A 21812-nucleotide genomic window follows, 5' to 3' on the forward strand; every position below is an offset into this window, starting at 1 on the left:
GAGTGGTAATATTACTGACAAAAAATAGGAAACCTAGGGAAAGAAATCTGTTGGGTTGGGGGAAGGGAATGAAAATGTCGGTTTAGGCCTATTAAGGTTAAGTTGACGTCAGCAGGATATCCACATAGATGTGTCTAATAGGCAGTTGGAAATGAGGGACTCATCTTAAGAGGGAGAACAAGATGGAAGATAAAATCTGGGAGTTAGCCACAGAGAGGTAGTGACTGTATCCGTGTAAGGGACTCTAGGGAGAACAGAACAGCTAATTATGGTACATAGTAAGGGGAGGAGGAGTAATCTGATCATTTGCATGGAAACTTGAGACTGTGAGAGCATTTACTTCTCCCCCTCCCTCTATATCTTTCCTCTTTCACTATCTCCCTTTATTCCTCCTTCCCCAAATCTCTCTCTCCATTTCCCACAAATGTCTCATCTACTCTCTGCCTCTGCCTTAATTGTCCCTCTTTCTTCCTCATCTTGTCCTGGATGCCTCTTCCTCTTCCTCTCTTTACCTTAGATAGCTTTATTCCTTCATTGTTCATAATATGGAACTGAAGGTTTTAAAAATTATTTGTTATGCTTATTACAATTTCATATGTCTGTTTTTTTTCTTTAAAGTAGTTGAATTGTACTTTTATACAAGGTGTCCCAAGAGTCTAGGATTTTTGAGACACCTTATATGTTTCTTTCAAATTGAATCCCCTGCCCCAAAATCCCAAATAAGTAATGAAGTTGATTTTCATTTAGACATGGCTCTTGGTGGTTTCTCTTCTTTATGTATTTATTTTGCTTATGGGGCTGTAATCCTACATTTTCCCCCAAAAGGTTTCCCTGTCTCTATTGAGAGAGTGTTTGTAATTATAAATATACAAACACATTTCTTCCTATTTCCACATTAGCAAATCTAGAAGTGGTGGCAAATGACTGCCTATGTACAGAATAGTGTAATTTCATTCAGTTTCACCTCTGCTGAACTTCCAAACAGCAGTAGACCATTCTAGCTCTGGCCAAGGAATTGGAGTTTTCCTGATTGAATCTTCACCCATTTGTGCAAGAGCATCCTGGTAAAGGTGGCACTGGGTCCTGCCTCTAATTGACTTTGTTAAATGTCCCAGAACACACCAGTCTGTCTTTGCCATGGAGGCAGAGGGGAATGGGTGGGGGAGATAGCCCCAGGTTATGTTTCCTGACCCTACTAGTAAGTAGCACATTCTTGCTTTGGGCTTGATCCAATTACTGAAAAATGGAGGAAAAGAGCAACTTGGCTAAAAATCTGCCCTTCCCTAACAGGAAGGAAGGAAAATGTTGCCCTCTTTGCAAACATGATCTGTTTCATACTTCCCATTCGTCTTAGCTCCTAAAGGTCATTATTAGAGCTTGTTTAACAGAAAAAATGACTTGGCTATTGTTTTTCCTTTGTTTAAATGTTGACCTCTCTTTTTGTACATTTACAGAATACAAGAGTCAGCCCCACTCCAGAAACAGCTGCTGAGCGTCCTGCCTAGTAAGTTGAAGATCCACTGCATGTTTTTATCCCTGGAATGTAAAAAGTGGGGAAAGGTGGGAGTCTACCCCAGGGACATCTGTCCTTTCATTGGCAAGGATGCTTGCTCATAATTGGCTAAACCAATCCTAATACCAAACATCTATTATGGTTTATTGTTCTATGGTGGTAGAGAGCCAGCATTCTATCCTGGACAAAGTGTTGGACTTGGAGTCAGGAAGGTCTGGGTTCTACCTCTGACACTTATTAGCTGTGTGACCATGGGCAAGTAGTTTAAACTTTCTGAGGCTTAAACACATTCTTAAGATTTATCTGTACTTACTGGTTGATCTACTAAGTTGTGGATGGGTTGTTATTAGAGTTAGTGAAGGGAACCCTAATGCTGATGAAATTGAAGATCCATGATATACTACTCTGTGACAAGCTTGCCTTTAGCTTCTCTAATACTACTACTATTAATTATATATGCATATATACATATATATACACACACAGACACAGATATGTATGTATACTCATACACACATATCCATATGTGTGTTTACATATATATGCACACATAAGTATCATAGATATGTTTTCTAACATTGTGGTGATTTTTAAAAGAAGATGTTACTTTAATATACTTTCATCCATCTCAATTTCTTCATCTTTTAAATGCTAGTTGGTAGTGTAGATTAGTGAAAAGAGCCCAGGGTCGTATCTAACTCCAAGACAAGTTATCAAGGTCTTGTAAAATGATAAAATGAGAGGGTTGGACCAGATAATTTCTAAAAGATCTCCTAGCTCTGTGTTTCTCAGAAGCATCTTTGCGCTCCGCCATATGCTATATGAATTCGAGGACATCCCTTTTAATATCTCTGAACCTCTTGTTTCATCATTTGAAAATGAGGACTTGGAATAGCATGGTCTCTAGAGTTCTTCCTAACTCTAACATTCTAAGGTTCCATGCACCTGTTGCTTGTCTCTTTGAATTTAGAATCATCAAGACAAAATTCCCCTAAATGAGGGCTGCCAGGTCCCAGCGGAAAATGGGATGGGCAACATGGAACTGGTGAGGTTGTCAGAGAGCTGTGGTGGAGGGAAACCCAGAGAGAGTAAGACTAGTTCAGTTGCACATGAATTTCCCAATTTAAACTGGGCACTAAGAAGTGAAGAATCAAACCTCCATAGATGGGAATGCCCACTTACCGGCTCTTTAATAGTCTCCTAAATGGTTTCTTTGTCTCCAGTCTTCCACTCCTCCAATGTGTCTCACCTCATTCATCTTCCCCAAATAGAAATTGTCTGTTTAGAACTCGTCTGTTGTTCCTCATGGTCAATATGGTCTAAACTGTTCAAACTGGCAGAAAGGTGATATTCCCCACTACATTATGATGCATAGCTCCTAAGGTATCATTCTTCAATCAGTCAATAAACATTTATTAAATCCTTACTATGTGCCAGGTACTGTGTGTTAAGAACCAGAGATAAAAAGAAAAAGCAAAACCAGACCCTGCCCTGATGGAGTTTGCATTCTGACTAGGCACATACAAGATACATACAGAATAGCAGTAAGGTAATCTCAGAAGGAAGGCATCAGCAACTGGGAAGACCAGGAAACACTTCTTGCACAGGGTTGGCATTTGAGCTGAGTCTTGAAGGAATCCAGGGAAGCTAAGAGGCAGAGGTGAGGAGGGAGAGCACGTTAAACAATCTTCTGTTCTAGCCTGTCTCATTCTTCACGGGGACTACTCCAAACCAAAGATTTGGGTTTGGATTCAGATGAACTGGGTTCAAATTCTGGCTCTACCACTCATCACCTGTCTGGGTTGGGGCAAGTCAACTTAACCTTCTTGGTCCTCAGTTTCTTAACCTGTAAAATAAGAGGGTTAGACCAGGTGACTTCTGTATTGCCCTCCAGTGCTACATCTGCGATTCCGTGATATTATGAATCCGGAGCTCCCATCCTTGGCAACAGATTGCTTAGCCTCCCACTTCACTGACAAGACTGATAGGAGCTCTCTGGACTTCTTACATTCCTCACACCCACTCTTTCCGCCTTTCCTCTGATCACAGAGGAAGAGCTGCTGTTACTCCTTCCTAAAGCTAAGCCCTCTACCTCAGGGGTTCTTAACATGGGGACCTTTTAAAAAAAAAATTTGATAACTGTGTTTTAATATAATTGCCACCATCTTTAGTTCTTAGGTGGCAGAAGTCTCACTCAACAGTAGATTTACTCATGTTGGTCACTAGGTGGCACTCAGGATCCTTTTTTGATTTGTTCAGTCTCTTTTTTTTTTTTTTCCTTTCATTTTTTCAGTTGCATCCAACTCTTTCTGGCCCCACTTGGGGTTTTCTTGGCAAAGATTCTGGAGTGGTTTGCATTTCCTTCTCCAGCTCATTTTACAGATGAGGAAACTGAGGTACACAGGATTAAGTGACTTGCCCAAAGTCACACAGCTCGTAAATGTCCGAGGTCAGATTTGAACTCAGGGGGATGAGTCATTCCAACTCCAGGCCCAGTGCTCTATGCACTGTGGTGCTACCTGGCTGCCCCCCTTTTAGATCTAGGGACTCTATAAAGCCCAGGTACCAATGGGAGCAAATGGTTTTAACAGCCCTTTCTAACAGGATTGCAAAAGGGAAAGGAACTCAGATAATGGACCTAGAACTGAGACACCTGAATTCTAGAGCTGTCCCCGATGCTAACTATCTGAGCTCCCCAGGGTCTCAGCTATGTCATCTGGAAAATGAGGAAAGTAACTTATACCCCATGGATCAGGACAAAATAAGTTAGAGCAGTCCCTTCAACCATTAAGACCTACCTCAAAAAGTGGTAGACTAGGGGGCAGCTAGGTGGCGCAGTCAGTAGAGCACTGACCCTGGAGTCAGGAGGACCTGAGTTCAAATATGGCTTTAGTCACTTGACACGCTTACCAGCTGTGTGACCTTGGGCAAGTCACATAACTCCAATTGCCCTGCCTTCTCCCCTCTAAAGACTTGGATGAAATCAGCTGGAGTACTTGAAATTCTTTTGTAAGATGCTAGATAAGCATAGGGGCAGCTAGGGGGCGCCATAGTGCACAGAGCGCCAGGCCTGGAGTCAGGGAGACTGGTCGTCCTGAGTTCAAATCTGGCCTCAGATACTTGCTAGCTCTGTGACCCTGGACAAGTCACTTAGCCCTGTTTGCCTTAGTTTCCTCATCTGTAAAATGAGCTGGAGAAGGAAATGGCAAACCATTCCAGTATCTTTGCCAAGAAAATCCCAAATGGGCTCACAAAGAGTCAGACACAACAGAAAAATGACTCAACAACAGATAAGCATAAGCTATTGTTATTTAATAACAGAATAGGTAAACTAACTTAATTGGAAAATATTCAGTATTACTCTTCCTTCCTGCATTCCCCACCCACTCTTTCCTCTTTTCCAGAACATTCTTGTGTGGGGCTGGCACGGCAGCCTAGCCTTAGAACCCAGAAGACCTGAGTCCTTCCACTAACACATACAGATCTCTGTGGTCACAAATGAGATAAGATTTGTAAAGTGTTTTACATAGTGCTGGCACATAATAGGTGTTTAATAAATACTTGTTCCCTTCCACCTTCCCTTGTGACCATGGTCTCTTAACTAACTCTCTGTCACCAAGCAATTTTTTTTCCCTAAGGCCTCAGAATCATTGATTCGTATTGATAAGAGGAATTTTTACACCAAGAACATCCCCTGCTGATGAAGTCACAGATCTAGTTTTTCTTTTTTAAAAGTTTCCTTCAGTGTAATCTTCCCAACAAACAATTGATAATAATTGTATTCCTGGAATTATAACCTATAAATAAATGGAACTTACATCCAAATGCCACCTCCCTTGTGTAACTTTCCCTGCTGTTCCTAATTAGTGATAATCATTTCCCCTCTCCAATCTGACTTTTATTTTAAACCCTTCTGATGAACTCCTCCCATATTGCTGTTTTGAATGTGCAAGCTGGCCTCCCATAACTTAAATTCTTTGCTGAATTGAACTAGACTTCCAAGTTTCAGTATTCAGTCAGGATCACTGCTTCCTAGCCACCAACTTTTATTTTAAGAAGCTAAGGAGGATTTTACTAGTTTTTCTTCACATTGCTTTCTATTAAAACTAATACTTCAATACTAACAACTGATATGTGCAATACACAGTCCAGGCATTTAGGGGAAGATGCAGTATCTAAATAAGACATAAGATTTGCCTTCAAAGAACTTATAATCTAGTACAGGGGTTCTTTTGGGGCAGCCAAATGGAGCAATGGATAAAGCACCAGATCTGGAGTCATGAGAACCTGAGTTCAAATCTGGTTTCAGACACTAGCTGTGTAGCCCTGGGCAAGTCACTTAACCCCATTTGCCTCAATTTCCTCCTCTGTAAAATGAGCCAGAGAAGGAAATGGCAAACCATTCCAATATCCCTGCTAAGAAAACCCCAAAATGGGATCATGAAGATTTGGACACAACTGAACAACCACAGCAACAGGGGTTCTTAATCTAGAATCCATGAATTGTTTTTTAAGATGTGTTGATACCTATCAAAATGTAATTGGTTTTCTTTATTTTTGTATATATTTTATTCTAAGCATTTACAAACTTCATTCCGAGGAGTCCATGGACTTTATCAAACTGCCAAAGTGTTTCATGAAACAAAAAACATTTAAGAACCCCAGTTCTAGAAGGAGTATATGACATGTATGCAAATTGGTTTAATGAATCTGCATAATGTATGCTTATAAGAGATTCATAGAGTTTTGTGTGAGGTCCTGGGGGGGAAAGGTCATTATCGATAAGAGACAAATAAAGGAAAACTCTTTGGAATGGGTGACATTTGAGTTGGATGGGGGGAACCCAACAAAGAGTGAGGGAGCTTGGAGGGATTTGACATATAGATTGGTAACAAGGGCTCATGTGGGACAGTTGTAGTGACAATAGAAGGGAAGGATGGATGCAAGAAATACTGTAGAGATAAAATCAACAAGACTGGATATTTAATCAGAAATGAAATGAAAGAGGGGGAAGAGTAAAAAACATTATCGATCGAGATTTCACAGATGGACTACTAGGTGAATAGTCGATAGTTATACCTCTAATGGAAGTAGTAAAATCAGGAGGAAGAACAGGTTTAAGATGAAAGATGATAGAGGGATAGCTACATGGTACAGTGAATAGAGTATTGGCCCTAGAATCAGGAGAACCTGAGTTCAAATCCTACCTCAGACACTTACCAGCTGTGTGACCCTGGTCAAGTCACTTAACACCAGTTGCCTCAACAAAGAAAGATAAGATAGCTTTTGGACATGTTAAGTTTGAAGTTACTAAAGTAACAGTCTTTTCAGAATCAAGTGTCTAGGTGTAAGTTAATCACTTTGTTAGAGCTAAAGTCTTAAGTGCCAAACTAGAAGAAAAGATAAGAGACCAAAAAAAAAAAAGATACCGATTAGTAGCTCTAATACTACTCATTTAGATGAGCTACATGTTTTTTTTTTAAATGAGTGGACAAAAGGAAAGACTTTGTTTCAAGATAACCGTCATTTCTTAGACTAATTCCTGATATAAATGGCCACTTCTACTAGGAGACAGAGAGAACCAAGAAAGAGCCTCTGCCAATAAATAGAATCAATCCTCAACATTCACGGGTTTAACTTTCATCACCTTAAGCATTCCTATGATTTTGTTAGTAACTTCATTTTCACTATTGCATTGGCAACCCTGCATATTCACATCAATAAGCAGTAGAGAAAAAAATGAGAGTGTGATGCACAAAACCGTTAGTATCCTACTAGGCACTTCATTGGTCTTGTTCACTCTACCTTGTAAAGATTTCCCCAGGCATTCATTGCATATTTTCCTTGTTTGCTTTTAAAACTCAAATTTTGTCTTGCAATTATGCCCCCAAAGTGTAGTGTAAGTCCTTTTGGCTCTAAGCCCAGGTGTGCAAAATCAAGGATGTGGCTTAGTGAAAAAATAAAGGTGTTAAATGAATCATGCTTCAGTGTCTGCAGCTGCTGTCAGCCACTGTTGGCCACAGGTTTAAGGTTAACAAACTGATGATTTGTTTTATCTGCAAAAAAAAAAAAAAAGTATTTATGGCACTATAGATTTCACGTGTTATTAAAAGTGAATATTGTCTGAATTCAATTTTTTTTGAGATGTTAGCACAAATGGTCACAGAATTCTAGGGAAATATTAAAAATGTTTTGCTTGTTACCAATTTTATTTTGTATGCTGCATTTTATGGGTTATTTCATGGGTACTGTGTTAGGAAAAGCGCATATTATCAGAATTAATGCTTTGTTATGAAGAATTGCATGCCGAAAAGTATATTTTCAACAATCTCTAACAAAAGATTACCTAATCCCCTACTTCCCATAGGCTCAATGTAGCAACTTTGCATTTTTGACTTTTACGCCATTTTCTAGGATGTTCCTTCTGCAAAAAGTTGAGGATTGGTTTGTATCTGGTCCCCTTCTCACATGGAAAGAAAACACAGCCAAAGTGCCACATAAGTTAAGAGTCTAAACTCATTCTCAAGAAATATGATGGATGTTTGCTAGCAATAGTGCCTCATGAAAAAGCAAAAGAAAAATAATGGGAAAAAATGAGCCGTTAGAGGCTTGCCCTGAGATCCAGCTAGACACAGGAAGACACAAACAGACATGAAATGGAACAGATCTGCCAACTTTTCTACAGTGAGCTCTTCTCATCAGTCACAAATGTAGAGATAACACAGCTAAATTCCACTGCCTTAGTATCTGCTGTACTATGCAAGGAAATAACATTGCATGTAAGAAGCTATAATTGGGAAAAGCAGCTGGATTTGGCCAAATGTATACAGAAGAAATCAATGCTAGGGGCAACATCATTTTAATGGTTTTCAGGGATTAATTTTTTTAAGGTATCTCCTGAAAGAAAAGGTTCCAAAAGGAATGAAAAAATCACAACAATCACCAGTCTACCCCTGTCTGGGATGGTTTAAAATCTCTAAGTATTTGGTAGTGGACATTCGAAAATAAGTTCCTTGAGAGCGTGCATTTTGGCAGGTTTCTTTCCTTACCTCATCCCCAGTACCTAGCACAGTAGCTTGCACATAGTAGGAACTTAAATACTTGAGTTGAGTTCAAATGAACTTTAGCTACTCATGGGGCCACCTTTCCTATAAAAGAAGTCTATTGGTACTTCTAAATGAAAATGATTATTTTATCTGACAGACATTTCATGTTCTTGTATGAAATTTTATAGAACAAATGGATGTGCATTTATTCTTTAACTGGTAACATGCTTTCTTTTCCTCTCTTATTTTTTTAAAGTTGATATTAAATTTGACTCTTTCAAAACTACAATCTTCTAAATCCAACTTTCTCAAAATTACAATCTTTGTAGCTCATATTCGCCCAATATCCATGCAGTGAAGAGAGAGTCAGAGATGGCTCCAGGGGATTCCACTGGTTTGGAGAATGAAAGACAGATTTACAAAAGCGTTTTGGAAGGTGGAGACATTCCCCTCCAGGGATTAAGTGGTCTCAAGCGGCCCTCCAGCACTGCTTCCACTAAAGGTAATTGGGTGAGGATCGTCAGTCTTTATTTCTCATACTCACAAATAACGGAAATGACAGTTGTGGTTGATCAAGCAGTCAGGAGAAGTTCTGACTGGTCCAAATGCATATCCAAACCTTTTGAGACCTCTTGTGTCACATCCCCTGATAGGCTTTCTGATGGTAGCAGGTTTTCTTTCTCAGTTCCCTAGCTTTACCACTCTCTCTAAAAAAAAAATTCCAACTTCTCTCTCTGAAACCAGCTGAGTGTCCTTTTCCCCAGAAACACCTAGTGGGAGTGGGGGTGGGGAGAATGGTATTTTTTCTTTTAGTTACCCCATTTGCACCTGCTTTGCAGCTCAGTTATTTTTATGTTGCTTTCTGACACCAAATGAAAGAGATGCATTGATAAAAAATGAGCATGTGACCTCTCCTTTCTTCCCTGCTTCCAGCTTCTAACCTAATAGGTTGTGTTTATTTTATTCTGCATGCTTACCAGTGGATCGTAAAGGTGGGAATGCTCATATGATGTCCTCTTCTTCAGTTCCTAGCCGAACCTTTCATGCTAGTGATGTGTTAGGGCCTGTGTGTAAACATAAGAAGCCCCTGTCGGCAGCGAAAGCCTGCATTTCTGAGATCCTCCCTTCCAAATTCAAACCCAGGCTGTCAGCTCCAAGTGCTCTCTTGCAGGAAAAGAAGACTGTCCTGTTGCCCTCGGAGAAGGCTCAAAGCTATGAAAACCTTTGTAGCTCCCCGGCTTCGGATGATCCCAAAAGAACACTCCCCTTACAAGGAGGAGGAAGCATTGAAAACCTTCTTATGAGGGTGAAGCGAGAGTATGGCACCAAGTCTGGCAGCACCCAGAGCCTCCAGGAATATGGGACCAGTGCCAGGAAGTATTGCCCCCTTTCTAGAAAGGGGGGTAGCGAATTCACGATGCTTTACAAAAATATGCACCACATCAACCGAACTGGGCTCCACCTGGGCTCCATTTCCTCCTCCAGTGTCCGGGACCTGGCATCCCATTTTGAATCCAGCAACCTGGTGGAGGCCAGGGGAGAGCTCAACCTCAGCCAGGAGAGCTCCGAGCACATCCCGAAACACACAGTCTCTTCCCGGGTCACAGCATTTGAGCAGCTGATCCAGCGGTCCCGTTCTATGCCGTCCCTGGACTTATCAGGCCGACTGAGCAAGTCTCCTGTGCCACTGCTGGCCCACAGTGGTCTGAGCGCGGCACGCTCTGCCGAATCCCTCCTAGAATCTCCCAAGCTGCACCATAGGGCTAAGGGCACCCCAGAACACCCCACAGTGGCCTATGCTTCGACCTCCTGTAGCAATATGGAAGAGCCAACTTTGAATTTTAGGGCCCTTCTACCTGCTGACCCACCCTCAGCCTGCATGGATGAACTTGACCATCTTTCCACTGTCTCGAATGACAGTCGGGAGGGTAGCACCAGCAGCGTGCACAGTGATTCCCAGAAGCATCGGCACAACAAGTGCAAAGGCAGCTGTCCAGCGTCTTACACCCGCTTCACTACCATCCGGAAGCATGAGCAGCAGCAGGCCTCCAGGAGCCCTGGCTGGAGAGTGGATGTGGGAGGGGATAAGAACATTGTCCTTAGAAACATCTACCTCATGGGCCCCCTGCCTTTCAGGTTGAAAAAGCCCCTCCAGTACCATTCCCGAAAGCCTCCACACAGTGACTCTTCTGGCCCAACAATGTGCCAGAGAGCAGAGTCCCAAACTCATCCCTTTGGGCATGAACTCAGCCCAGAAGGGGAAGGGAAGCCCTCCATTCCCAAGCGCCAGTCATCACTCCGTGTCCTGGAAAGGTTTAGCCAGGTCTCAGAACCCTCTCCAAAAAGAGCTGTGATGACAGAAGACTATCTGGGCACCCTTAAACCGAGCAGCTTGGGCCCATGTTTAGGTCCCAGCTTGGATAGGAACAACAACCCGCAAAATGACCTTGGAACACCCCCCCGAGGTGGCTTTTTGTCTCCTTTACCAGTGTGACCTCATCCGTCTTTCCCACCTTGCTTGCCTTGTCCCCCTCCTTCCTTGTCCCTTGATGCTTGTCTCCTGGTCTGTCAATTATCACCTCTGTGTGTTGCTTGGCGTTTAATCATGGCTAATAGTGGCTGCCCCTTCTGAACAAAAAAATAAAAAAGAAGAAGAAGAAAATGCATCTATTATCCATAGAATCATCACCAAACCCTACATTGAAAGAAAAATTGGCCACTTAGATTGCATGAGAACCATTAACGAGGGAATTCTGGAGATTCCTGTTATTTGCCTCTGTCTAAAGCCACTTGAATGAGGAGCAGCCTTTCATGTTGGTCCATGTGTGTGAATGTATACTTTGTCCCAATAAGACCATATAGGTCTTATTAGTGGGGATGCTCGTGAAAGGAGATGCCCTGTTTTTATCTCCTTTCTCAATTCACTGGTTTCCTCTATTATCAAATGATTCCACAAGTGGATCCCAAAAGGGGTGGGAGGGAGAAGTAGAGGGAAGGAGAGGAGACCTAATATTCAACCAGTTTGAAATTTGATCTTTCCAATATTTTGATATTTTACATTCCCAATATTCAGCCAGTTTGATATTCATGAAAATGCCTTCAAACTTCTATTGTGGGAGAGTATGTAGATTGCCAGAAATGTTTGCCCCTGCCTGGGTTTTTGGAAAACAATCTCTGTGTGTTTTAACTCTGTCTGCTATATTGTTTTGAAGATTCAGAATCACCTCGGCACTTCACCCCAGCTGAATACTTGGAAAGTACTGAAGACTTTATTCGAAGGCGTCATGATGACAAAGAGGTTAGTCCCTTCCTAAAGTCTCAAAGCTTTTCTGAGGTAAAAATGGAAAAAGATACCAAGTACTTGGCAGATTCTGTACCAGCTTATCTTTGCCTACAAAAGTAATTCTATTTCAAAGTACAGATGGGATTTCAATGTTGCCAGTGAGCCCTACCTCCATACTTTATATGTAACTTAGGGTAAATAACTTCTCTCCAAAAAGTGGAAATATTAAGATGACTCTATTCATAGCTGTGACATAATAGAAAATATTGGCGTTCAGTCCTAAATGCAGATTTAGGTTATAAAAATTATGAAGAAGAATCCTTCTAGACCTCCCTTTCTCCATGGTTTCCCATGGGAGAACGTGAGGGGAACATGCTAAGTGTAATCCATTTATTTGTCTTTCCCCATTCCTGTGTTTAGAGGCCTGGTATATAAAAAGGAAGCAATATTAACAACAAAAATAAACTAGCTTGGGAAGATAACCTGTAACCCAGCAGAGAAAATATGCCTACATTATAGCAAACTTAAGTAAGAGATGGGGAAAAAGAGATGCCTGGCACTTTTCACTTTGGCCCATCTAAGAATTTGTAAATAACATTACTGCTGAGAATGGGGCAAAGGGTTTTGGAAAGCAGATGATTGCTGAGTGGTTCATAGTGGTGAGTCAGCATAAGATGACTGCCAGGTAAAATTACTGCAGCTGTCTAATAAGGGAGAAATTATTGGGTGAGAGGTAAAGGTGATCTCATCTGTGCTTACCACCAGTCAGATGGTCTACTGCTGTGGTTGCTCTGGTTTTTACTTGCCATTGTAACAGCATGGCTAAGATGATAGACCAGCAGTTGACCCACAAATATGATGAAAGCATTTGCACAAAACTGTAAGTACACACTTAAGAATGTGTTGAGAGTAGCGCCTGACCTCCCTCAGTATCCTCATCAGTATCCTTATCTGTAAATTAGGACGTAAGGGGTGGTGTGGTTTACTTTAGTGAATAGAGAGCCAGCCTTGGTACCAAGAAAGCCTGGCTTCAAAATCTGCCTATGGCACATACTAGCCGTGTTTCTTTGGCTAAATCATATAAACTCTTAGAGCCTCAAGCAACAGTCTTAAGGCCAAGCTACAGGTGATGATATGACCTGAATTGGAAGAAGTGGATGATTTCTTAGGTCCCTTCCTGTCTTCAAGAATTGCCAAGATAATGCCATAACAACAGATTGAATATTTTGCCTTTTGATAAATTAGTGGATAGAAGACAAGCAGACTGCTTGAACTACCTTAGCAAGAGTGTCAGAAAATTTGACACACAAAAACAAGCACATAATATTCAGGAACATGGAGCAAAAACCAGTTTGTTCTGTAATTAAGACTCTTGTTAATTATGTATCTCACAGGAATAAGAATTTTTACTTTGCTGAGAGTGTAATCGAAAGTACTTCTATTCATGTGAAACCAGTATCCTCTCATGGTCAAGAAGTGCATGGGACCTTCAAGGAATTTTGCTGTAATAGAACTTTGTTGTAATGAGCATACCACTAAAAGTCACAGTCTTGATAGGAAAGTCTGCTATTGACAACTTAAGTAAAGGAATTGCTTTTAATTCAGTAGGACAGATAGGTAGATTCATATGTACATATGATTACTATCCCTTTCTTCTTTCAAAAAAACTGAAGCTTTTAAGAAATATTGTTTTATTTTGATGGGTGGTTTGGAAATTTGGGTGTTTTGTTCTTAAAGGGCTAAGTACATGTGAATTTTGGGCAGGAAATAAGAAATACAAAGAATTCAATTACAACTTGGTTCTCTTCTTCCTTTTTCCAGGCACAATACAAAAGATTCATGATAAAGGACTTATAATGTGTCATATCTACATGAACAGAGACCATGAAAATGTATTTGTTGTGTAGTGTAACCTGCATCAGAGAATCTGTAGCGATCTGATTAGTATGATGTTATAATGGACCATCCACCAGGACGCAGAATAATAAGAACAGCAATAGTCAGTCAGTTGGTTAATGAGCAGTTATTAAGCACCTACTATGTGCCAGGCACTTCACTAAGCCCTGGGGGTATGAAGAAAGGAAAAAGACAGTCCCTGCTCTTAAGAAGCTTATAATCTAGTGACAGCTGGCCTTTATGATTAGCCTTACAGTTTCCAAAGTGCTTATCTTATTTAATCTTTGTGAGAATCCTGTGAGGTATAGGTAGTGTAAATATTATTAACCCCACTTTACAGATGAGGAAACTGAGGTTCAGAAAAGTTACATGCTGTGCCCAAGGGCCACGTCATGCAAATATCAATCAAGCTATCCTTTAACAAGGACTATTAAGCACCTGCTCTATGTCAGGCTCTGTGCTAGGTGCTAGGGATGAATTACAAAAGGTGAAATAAGCCTTGCCCACAAGGAGCTTATATTCTAATTCCTAGAAAGAAAAAGAACTGGACCTGTAAACTTTATCTTCTGAGTTCAGATCCAGTGCTCCTTCCTTCCCTTACGGAACAGTAGCTTTATTTGTCTTGAACCTTATGCACTGTAACCAAGATTTCATCTTTATCATCAGATTTTGGTTTCGGAGCATTAAAGTATGAGAGCAACAGGGCCTGTACGGTTATAACAAATTAAATCTCATCCCATCTAAGTGGCAGTGATATAGTTAGGTCCTGATTAGTGCAAATAGTGAATCCCATGAAGTGGTTGCTTTTATAATTATGAAAAATATGATAATTGGCTCCAGTCCAATGGGAATATGCAGTGTCAATTTGAATACTACAGTCACTTCTGAAGAGGCATTCATTGGGACCAACCCTTATGCTATCTGATACTGTGGTCAGTCCTTCTCCAGTGCTGCCTCATGGCAGTGAGATAACCCTGGTCTTTCAAAGACTACACCAGTGGAGAACAAAACCTAGAAGGTCATACCAAGTGGGAAAGGCTTTAGGTCCAGGTCCAGTAATAGACTATATACCTGTCCTCTGAGGACCAACCTAACTCAAGCTAGAGAGTCTTGTTAATCACTTGATCAGCTGCCAGCCGAAGAATTTTTTCAGCTACAAAAACTCTCAAAGATCATCTATTAAGACCTTGAAGGGTTGCAATCTATGTTGGGGGAAAGCCCACACACCCGTGAAATCAAAGACCCTTGAAGTAGTGAAGTGTTAGGATGAATCATTCAGTGGGTGACATCTTGCCTGGCACATGGCAGGCCCCGAGTTTGACTTCTATTTGATGTCATGGGGCTTGCTTTGACAAAGGAAAAGAAAGCACTAAAAGTGAAATAGACAATATTAGCATGGCATCTGTACAACCCATAACATGATGGTATCATGTTTTAGTTGGTTGCCTGGGTAAACACAATGCTTTATAAGACCAAGGTCAACAGTTTTATCCTTCTCTGTGCTGGTAAATGTTGCTCTGTTGTCATATGACCTCAGATCTTCTGATAAGCCCTAGCTAGTCATCGTACAAAAGAGCATGAAAAGTTTGGACGGTTAGGTATAAACTCATTCCTAGTTCTGGAAAAATGACTCAAAACTCATGTTCTATTGACGTAGGTCTGGAATGCCACCTGTATAAGCAAAAGCAATATTGTTGTTATTGTGTTGTTGTTGTTGTTAATTACACTTGTAGAACATTCTATCTCATTTAGATCCCTTTTATATTTCCCTTATTTTGTGTCTGGATCAGTGGTGTCAAACTCAGATAGAAATGGGGACCACCAAACCATACATAAGGATGCCTCTGGGCTGCATGTTGACTTAGAAAACCGCATGTGAACATTATTTATGTTCTATTACATTTTTTGTTTATTTTAAAAAATATTGCCCAACTACATTTTAATCTGGGTCCAGCTGCAGTCAGGAGTGATGTAGGTTGCAGTATGGCTTATGGGCTGTTTTTGACACCTCTGGTCTTGATAGAGAGCAAAGCCTTCCAGCAATTTTGCTTTTGTTGATGGGATTTCTTTTCATTTTGTTTTACATTACAAATGAATTAGATTTCATTAGCTGGTTAGCTTTATCAGGTTTCTTCAAGATCAGCTAAGTTTGAATCCACTATACTAGCCAGATAGGTTTCCACAGCCTCTTTTTCCTCAGTTGTTTTTCTTAGAAGTTTTCAAATTCCCAGGACCGGATATTTCATTGTCCATTTTATGCAATTTCATGGCAGAAACTTTTAGCGGACCAGAGACGACTTAAGCGTGAACAAGAAGAAGCTGATATTGCAGCTAGACGGCACACGGGTGTTATTCCAACCCACCATCAGTTTATCACTAATGAGCGGTTTGGGGACCTCCTAAATGTAGACGATACAGCAAAGAGGAAATCTGGGTTAGAGGTCTGTTGGAGTTACCTCTGTTTGCTGCTTGACCCAAAGCCGTATTTGCCTCCCACCATGTTGCCCTATAGGCCAACATTAGTTCTTCAAGCAGCATCTTTCATACTGGCTTTATTTAGGCTTGCTTTGGCTCTCTCATGGCTGGTCAATGGAAGCAGTCTCTATGACGTTGCGGGCTGTGTATGTTAAAGCATGCCTTGCTGAGATCTGCTGGTGCACCCTTCAATGCATGCCTTTAAGCATCAGCTGTCTTTACAAGCCCAGTCCTGCATCATATCGCTATGGTATTGTTTTGTCCCTGCATTCTGCTTAGAATCTGTATGTCTTGTTGATCTCGATGTGTGAATATCTTCTAGTTTGGCCATTTGTAATTTGTGCCTTCGATCAGATGGTCCAGTGAAACTTGGGCAGGGCTATGCTATAGAAAATTATCTGGAGAATTCAAGAATTGCCCTGAATATCTTCTTGCATTTAAATTGCCAAACTGTAGAATTCATCAAAGAGTTGGGACAGATCCAGAGAGTAGTTAACAACTCTGGAAAATGGTTTGCATGGTTGATTGGTTCCTAAAATACCTAAAATCTCGAAGGCAGCAAGATTTAATCCTTATAGAAGAGACAGTGGAGGAAAATCTCTTTAAGGTGATTTTATGGAGATCTCGTAGCCTTCCAAACACTAAATGATTCAATTCTATGTAACCATGCTCCATGACTCTCAAATAGCCCTGCCAAAGATGACTGGTTTTCATTCAAAAACTATTGATGGCAGAAGTGATTCTACAAGTTTGATTGGGGAGGGGTGGGGGGAAGGATCTTTCAAGGTGAGTTACTGTATCCATGTTGTTGGGAGTACTGATGACATCCTGTTAGGAACAGATACATCACCATGAAGATATGAAATAAAATGAATGAAGGATAAGGGATACCATAGAGGGAAGAAAGGATGGAAAAAGGAAGGAAATAAAGGGATAAGGGAAGTGGGAATGATGGGAAGAAGTTGAGGAGGGCACCAAGAAAGAGGATGTCAAAGTGATGGATGTAAAATGAAATTAAGTGGAAGAGGAGAGAAGGAAGATGGATGATGTAGAAAATGTGGCTGACTCATTAAAGGGCCCATGCCTAGAGGCAGAAGAGGGGATAGCTGCCATGCTACTCAGCTGCAGAAGAACCAGTTTTGGCCTCCAGGTTGATGAATATTCTAGAGAGGGATTTTTTTAAAAACCTACTTTTGTGAAGCGAGGATGTTTCAATCTACAAGCCTGTTCTAATGACAATATACATACATTCACATAACCAAAAAAGGCTTCCTGTAGGCTAGTCTTGAGCAGACTTTTCTACCCTCATTTATTTTCCCACCTGAATATTTCCTGCCCCTATTTTGGAGGAGGAAAGACTCAACTCCTCATGTAAACACCTCTAATTCCCCTCTGGTGGGTTTCTTAAGTTGGTCATAGCTGCAGGAGCCAGTTGGAGGGCTTGGACAGAGAAATTAACATGTGTATGTGCTTATTTAGTGAAGCCACCTTTAAAGATTTATTAGCATCAGTCAGATTGGGGAGTAGAAAGGCTGTCCAGAGAGGGAAGCTTATGCAGGGGACAGCAAATAGGTTTGCCTGGTTGAGAGATGACACTCAATAGAGAGTTAGGAGATCTGGGTTTAGTTCTTGACTCTGCCTTTAATGTACTGTGTAATCTTGGGCAAATTGCTTCTTTTGTAAAATAAAAAGGTTAGACTACATGATCCTTGAGATCTCTTTCAGCTCTAACATTCTGTGATTCTAGAAGTCAGTACGTATACTATGAGATGAAGGCAGTTATGAGAAGGGTCAAGAGTATTACTGAACAGTCTTAAACCCATAGTCAGGAGTTTGGATTTGAAATGAGAGCTAAGTGGGAGTCCCTGTACAATTCCAAGAAGAGAAATAATTTGATTGAAATGTTTCTGTTCCTATGTGTAGGATAGATTGAAATGAAGAAGGGCAGGAGTCAGGTCACAAAAGGTTGTAACTGTGGAAATGCAGAGGGTCAGCTCTGAGATGTAGCATGGCAAAGTAGACAGAATTGGGAGACCTGGCTTCAGATCCCTCCTCTGATATTTACATGTGTTAGAAATGACATTTGACTAGGAGTTAAGAGACCTTGAGTTCTTAACCTGATCCTGCCACTACTTCACTGTGTGACCACAGGCAAGCCATTTAACTCCCTTTGGCTTCTATTTTCTCATCTGTAAAACAGAGGGGTTCAATTAAAATGGCTTCTAAAGGCCCTTCCAGCTCTATATCTGTGAACCTACCAAACTAAGACGAGACGTTTTGGAGGAAGTGTTAGTATGACTTGATGGCAAGACTGAATGAGCAAGGTACGGGCTAGAGAAAATAGAGAATCACCTCAAAGTTATATGTTGGGGCGGGGAGGAGGGTGACATTATTAATAGTTATGGGAGCTGAGGGAGATGATGAATTCTATTTTTGACAGAACTTTGTATGCACCTCTCTCATTGTAACTGAAAATAGAGACATGTAGGGTATGATATGGAGAGAGCCATGGTTCCTGGTCCATGACCAGGGCCTTAATAAGTGTCTGTTGAATGAAGCTAAGGCATCCTATAGACTACAAGAAATGCTCAAAAGTGACGAGAGATAAGGTCAAAGCTAGAGATAAAGTTGGGGGTGGGTGTCACCCACTTGTACATCATGATGAAAGTCAGATAATTTGATGAGAGGCCCAAGAAAGGGAATATTAAGAGTGAAGAATAGCGGACCCAGGATTCCTGGGTGGCTTGGGTCTAGCTGCATCAACTAGAAATAGTCAAGTTATAAATCTACTTTCAGGTACCAGCTTTATCTTTAAACTTTCATAATCTATTTCCTCCAAATATGGTGTTCCCACTTGGAATGTCTCATGCATGTACAAGATCACTGAACATAGAAACAAGCATCTGCTCAGAGGGTCAGATGGCTGGAATGTTGCCCAGATTTCTGCTTTTTAAGGAAATAGCTAGGGTGCATTTTTTTTCTGCTTTGCTTTCAGGAAAGTCACAAACATTTGGGCTTTTCTTCTCTTTTAAGAAAATCACCATTTTAATTTGTTATTGTCTCTTGTGTTTAGATGAGACCTGCCAGAGCCAAATTTGACTTTAAAGCTCAGACGTTAAAGTAAGTTTAACCGGACGTGGCTGTCAACCGTTCCATCTCCCTATTACAGGTAGCACATTGTCTGTAAGGCATACCTTCCCATGCTGGAGGAGGATATGTTAGATGACCAGATGGATTGGCTGGGCAAAGCAGTTTGGTCAAAAAAATCCTCCTAGTGCAAAGTAGCCAAGAGAGTACGGACTACACATACAAGGGGTTGTATTCATATTACCATTATTGTGACTACTATTAACAATAATAATAGTAGTAGTAGTAGTAATTATTATAGCTCAGTTCTATATACTATTTTCTAGTTACAAAACACTTTACAAAATCTTGCTCTTTTTACAATTCTGTAAAGTGTGTAGTGCAAATATTATCCTCATTTTACAGAGAAGAAAACAGGCTCAGAGTTGGGAAATGACCCACTCAAGGTCACAGAGTTAGTAAGTATACAATCTGAGTCTTGAGTCTTGGATCTAGCTCTTTTGGCTTCAGTTTAGTACTTTTTCTAGAGTCTTGGAACACATGATCCTAAGATCTCTGCCATAAAGAGGACCCTGGAAAGATCGTCCTCAATAGTTTTATTTCTGATGATAAATTCAGATAGAGCATAAAGTTTGGGATGGTCACTAAAGTTGAAATGCATACTTTTATTCTGCCTACCACTAATGTGAACCCACATTTGGAGAACTGCAGGAAATCTGAGAGCTATAACTTGCAATCTTGGCATTCAGAATAATTCAGTTAGGAATGAAGGAACAGAGCAAGAAGACCTTGGGGAAATTCACCTGAGGTCCAGCCATGGCAGGGAAGATTGCCAACGCTAGCTTCATATTTATCTAATGATTCTTCTTGGCTATGTAAAAGTGTTGTCAGAGGCCTCCAAATTTCAGGGTCCTACAGCAAAGCTCTGGTCTCCCTACCCTAGTTACTGCTCTGAGACACAGAGCCTCCCCACCCTGTTCCCTCATTAGGTCCTGGAGAATGTTTAGTTCGATACAAAGAGCCATGGTCCTGGCTCCCTCCAACACTCACTGAAGCCCCCGTGTACTCACACCACTTGTGACCTTAAATATGAATAGGTCTGGTAGTGGGGGGCTCACTTGTATTCTACTGTCAACCCCCTTTCCCTAGTGGAAAAGGGAAACCCCTTTTCCACTAGAAGGAAGAAGAAATGGTAGAAATGGGAAAGAAAAAATATAAAGAATATAGACTTGCCTTTTCTCACTGCCTGAATTAAAAGGCAGCGGAAAGTGTATGGACCTAGGAGTTGGGAGAACTTCATTGTCCCATGTTTGCCATTAATGGTCATGTGATTTTGAATAATCTACTCAATTTCCTCGAGCTTCAGCTTTCTCATTTAAAAAATGAGAGCATTGGGGTAGCTGGGTGGCACAGTGAGTAGAGCACCGACCCTGGAATCAGGAGGACCTGAGTTCAAATCCAACCTCAGACACTTGACACACTTAACTAGCTGTGTGACCTTGGGCAAGTCACTTAACCCCAATTGCCTTGCCTTGCCCCCTCCAAAAAAAAAAGAAAAGAAAAAATGAGAGCATTGCCATATAATATTGATAAGCTTCTTTCTGAGGCTAATGTTTTATGAAATTAATTATAATTTTATTGCTAATGAGGGTGGCCAAGACACAGATGGTATAAATAAATATTTAAGCTTGATACTTATATGATTTTTTTCTTCAAATTGAAAAACTATAAAATTTATTGAGTTAATAAAATAATAATCTTCAATTTATATCACACTTCTATCTTCTAAGGTCTCCTCTGGGTCTAAAGCTATGATTTTAAAAAATTTTTAAATGCTTTCCTGTTTAAGATAACCCTATGAGGTATTTGTAATATACTTCTCATCCTCATTTTATAGAAGTGGAAACTGAGGTATGGAGTAGTTAAGGCAGCATGGGGCAGTAAGAAAAGAAAATGCTGAACCAGAAGTTAGGAGACTCCAAGCCTAATTCTCTCACCCACCAACTGTGGGACCTTGGACAGGTCACCTAACTTCAACGGGCCTGAGTTTCATCATCCATAAAATGAAGAGGTTCAGCTCACTGAATTCTAAGTTCCCACTTCGCTCTAAGTCTCTGATTCTCTGATCTGCAAAATAATGAAATTGGGCTAAATCAACCAAACAACCAAAAAGTGTTTATTAAGTACTTATGCACCAGGCACTGTACTAGGTATGCAGAAAAAAAACAAATTCCCTGCCCTGAAGGAGCTTGTTTTCGTGTTGTCTGCCCCATCAGATTGTAAGGTCCTTGAGGGCAGGGACTGTCTTTTGCCTTTATTTGTATCCTTAGTGCCTTGGCATAGTGCTTGACATGTAGTAGATGCTTAATAAATCTTTAGTGACTGATTGACTATACTCTGCAGCCAATCTGTGATGTGTGTCCCAGATAGAACAGTCTCTGAATCTGTGACTTCCCGAAGGTCATAGAGCATATTATTGGCTAGACCAGGAATAGAGAAGTCTCCCGACTCC

At 40.8% G+C, this 21812-nt stretch overlaps 1 protein-coding gene across 50 annotated transcripts in view; it reads left to right on the forward strand.

Annotated features, from left to right (window-relative positions):
* Positions 1-21812, forward strand: part of SORBS1 (sorbin and SH3 domain containing 1) — a 304222-nt gene that overhangs the window by 257484 nt on the left and 24926 nt on the right. For all 50 annotated transcript variants that reach the window (XM_036735337.1, XM_036735348.1, XM_036735343.1 and 47 more), the window contains 5 exons: positions 1455-1504; positions 8889-9061; positions 11772-11857; positions 16012-16179; positions 19287-19333. In XM_036735337.1, coding sequence (XP_036591232.1) covers positions 1455-1504; positions 8889-9061; positions 11772-11857; positions 16012-16179; positions 19287-19333 — 524 coding nt within the window. The remainder of the gene's footprint in view (positions 1-1454; positions 1505-8888; positions 9062-11771; positions 11858-16011; positions 16180-19286; positions 19334-21812) is intronic.

Source organism: Trichosurus vulpecula, chromosome 8 (assembly GCF_011100635.1).
Source record: "Trichosurus vulpecula isolate mTriVul1 chromosome 8, mTriVul1.pri, whole genome shotgun sequence".
Taxonomy (NCBI): domain Eukaryota; kingdom Metazoa; phylum Chordata; class Mammalia; order Diprotodontia; family Phalangeridae; genus Trichosurus; species Trichosurus vulpecula.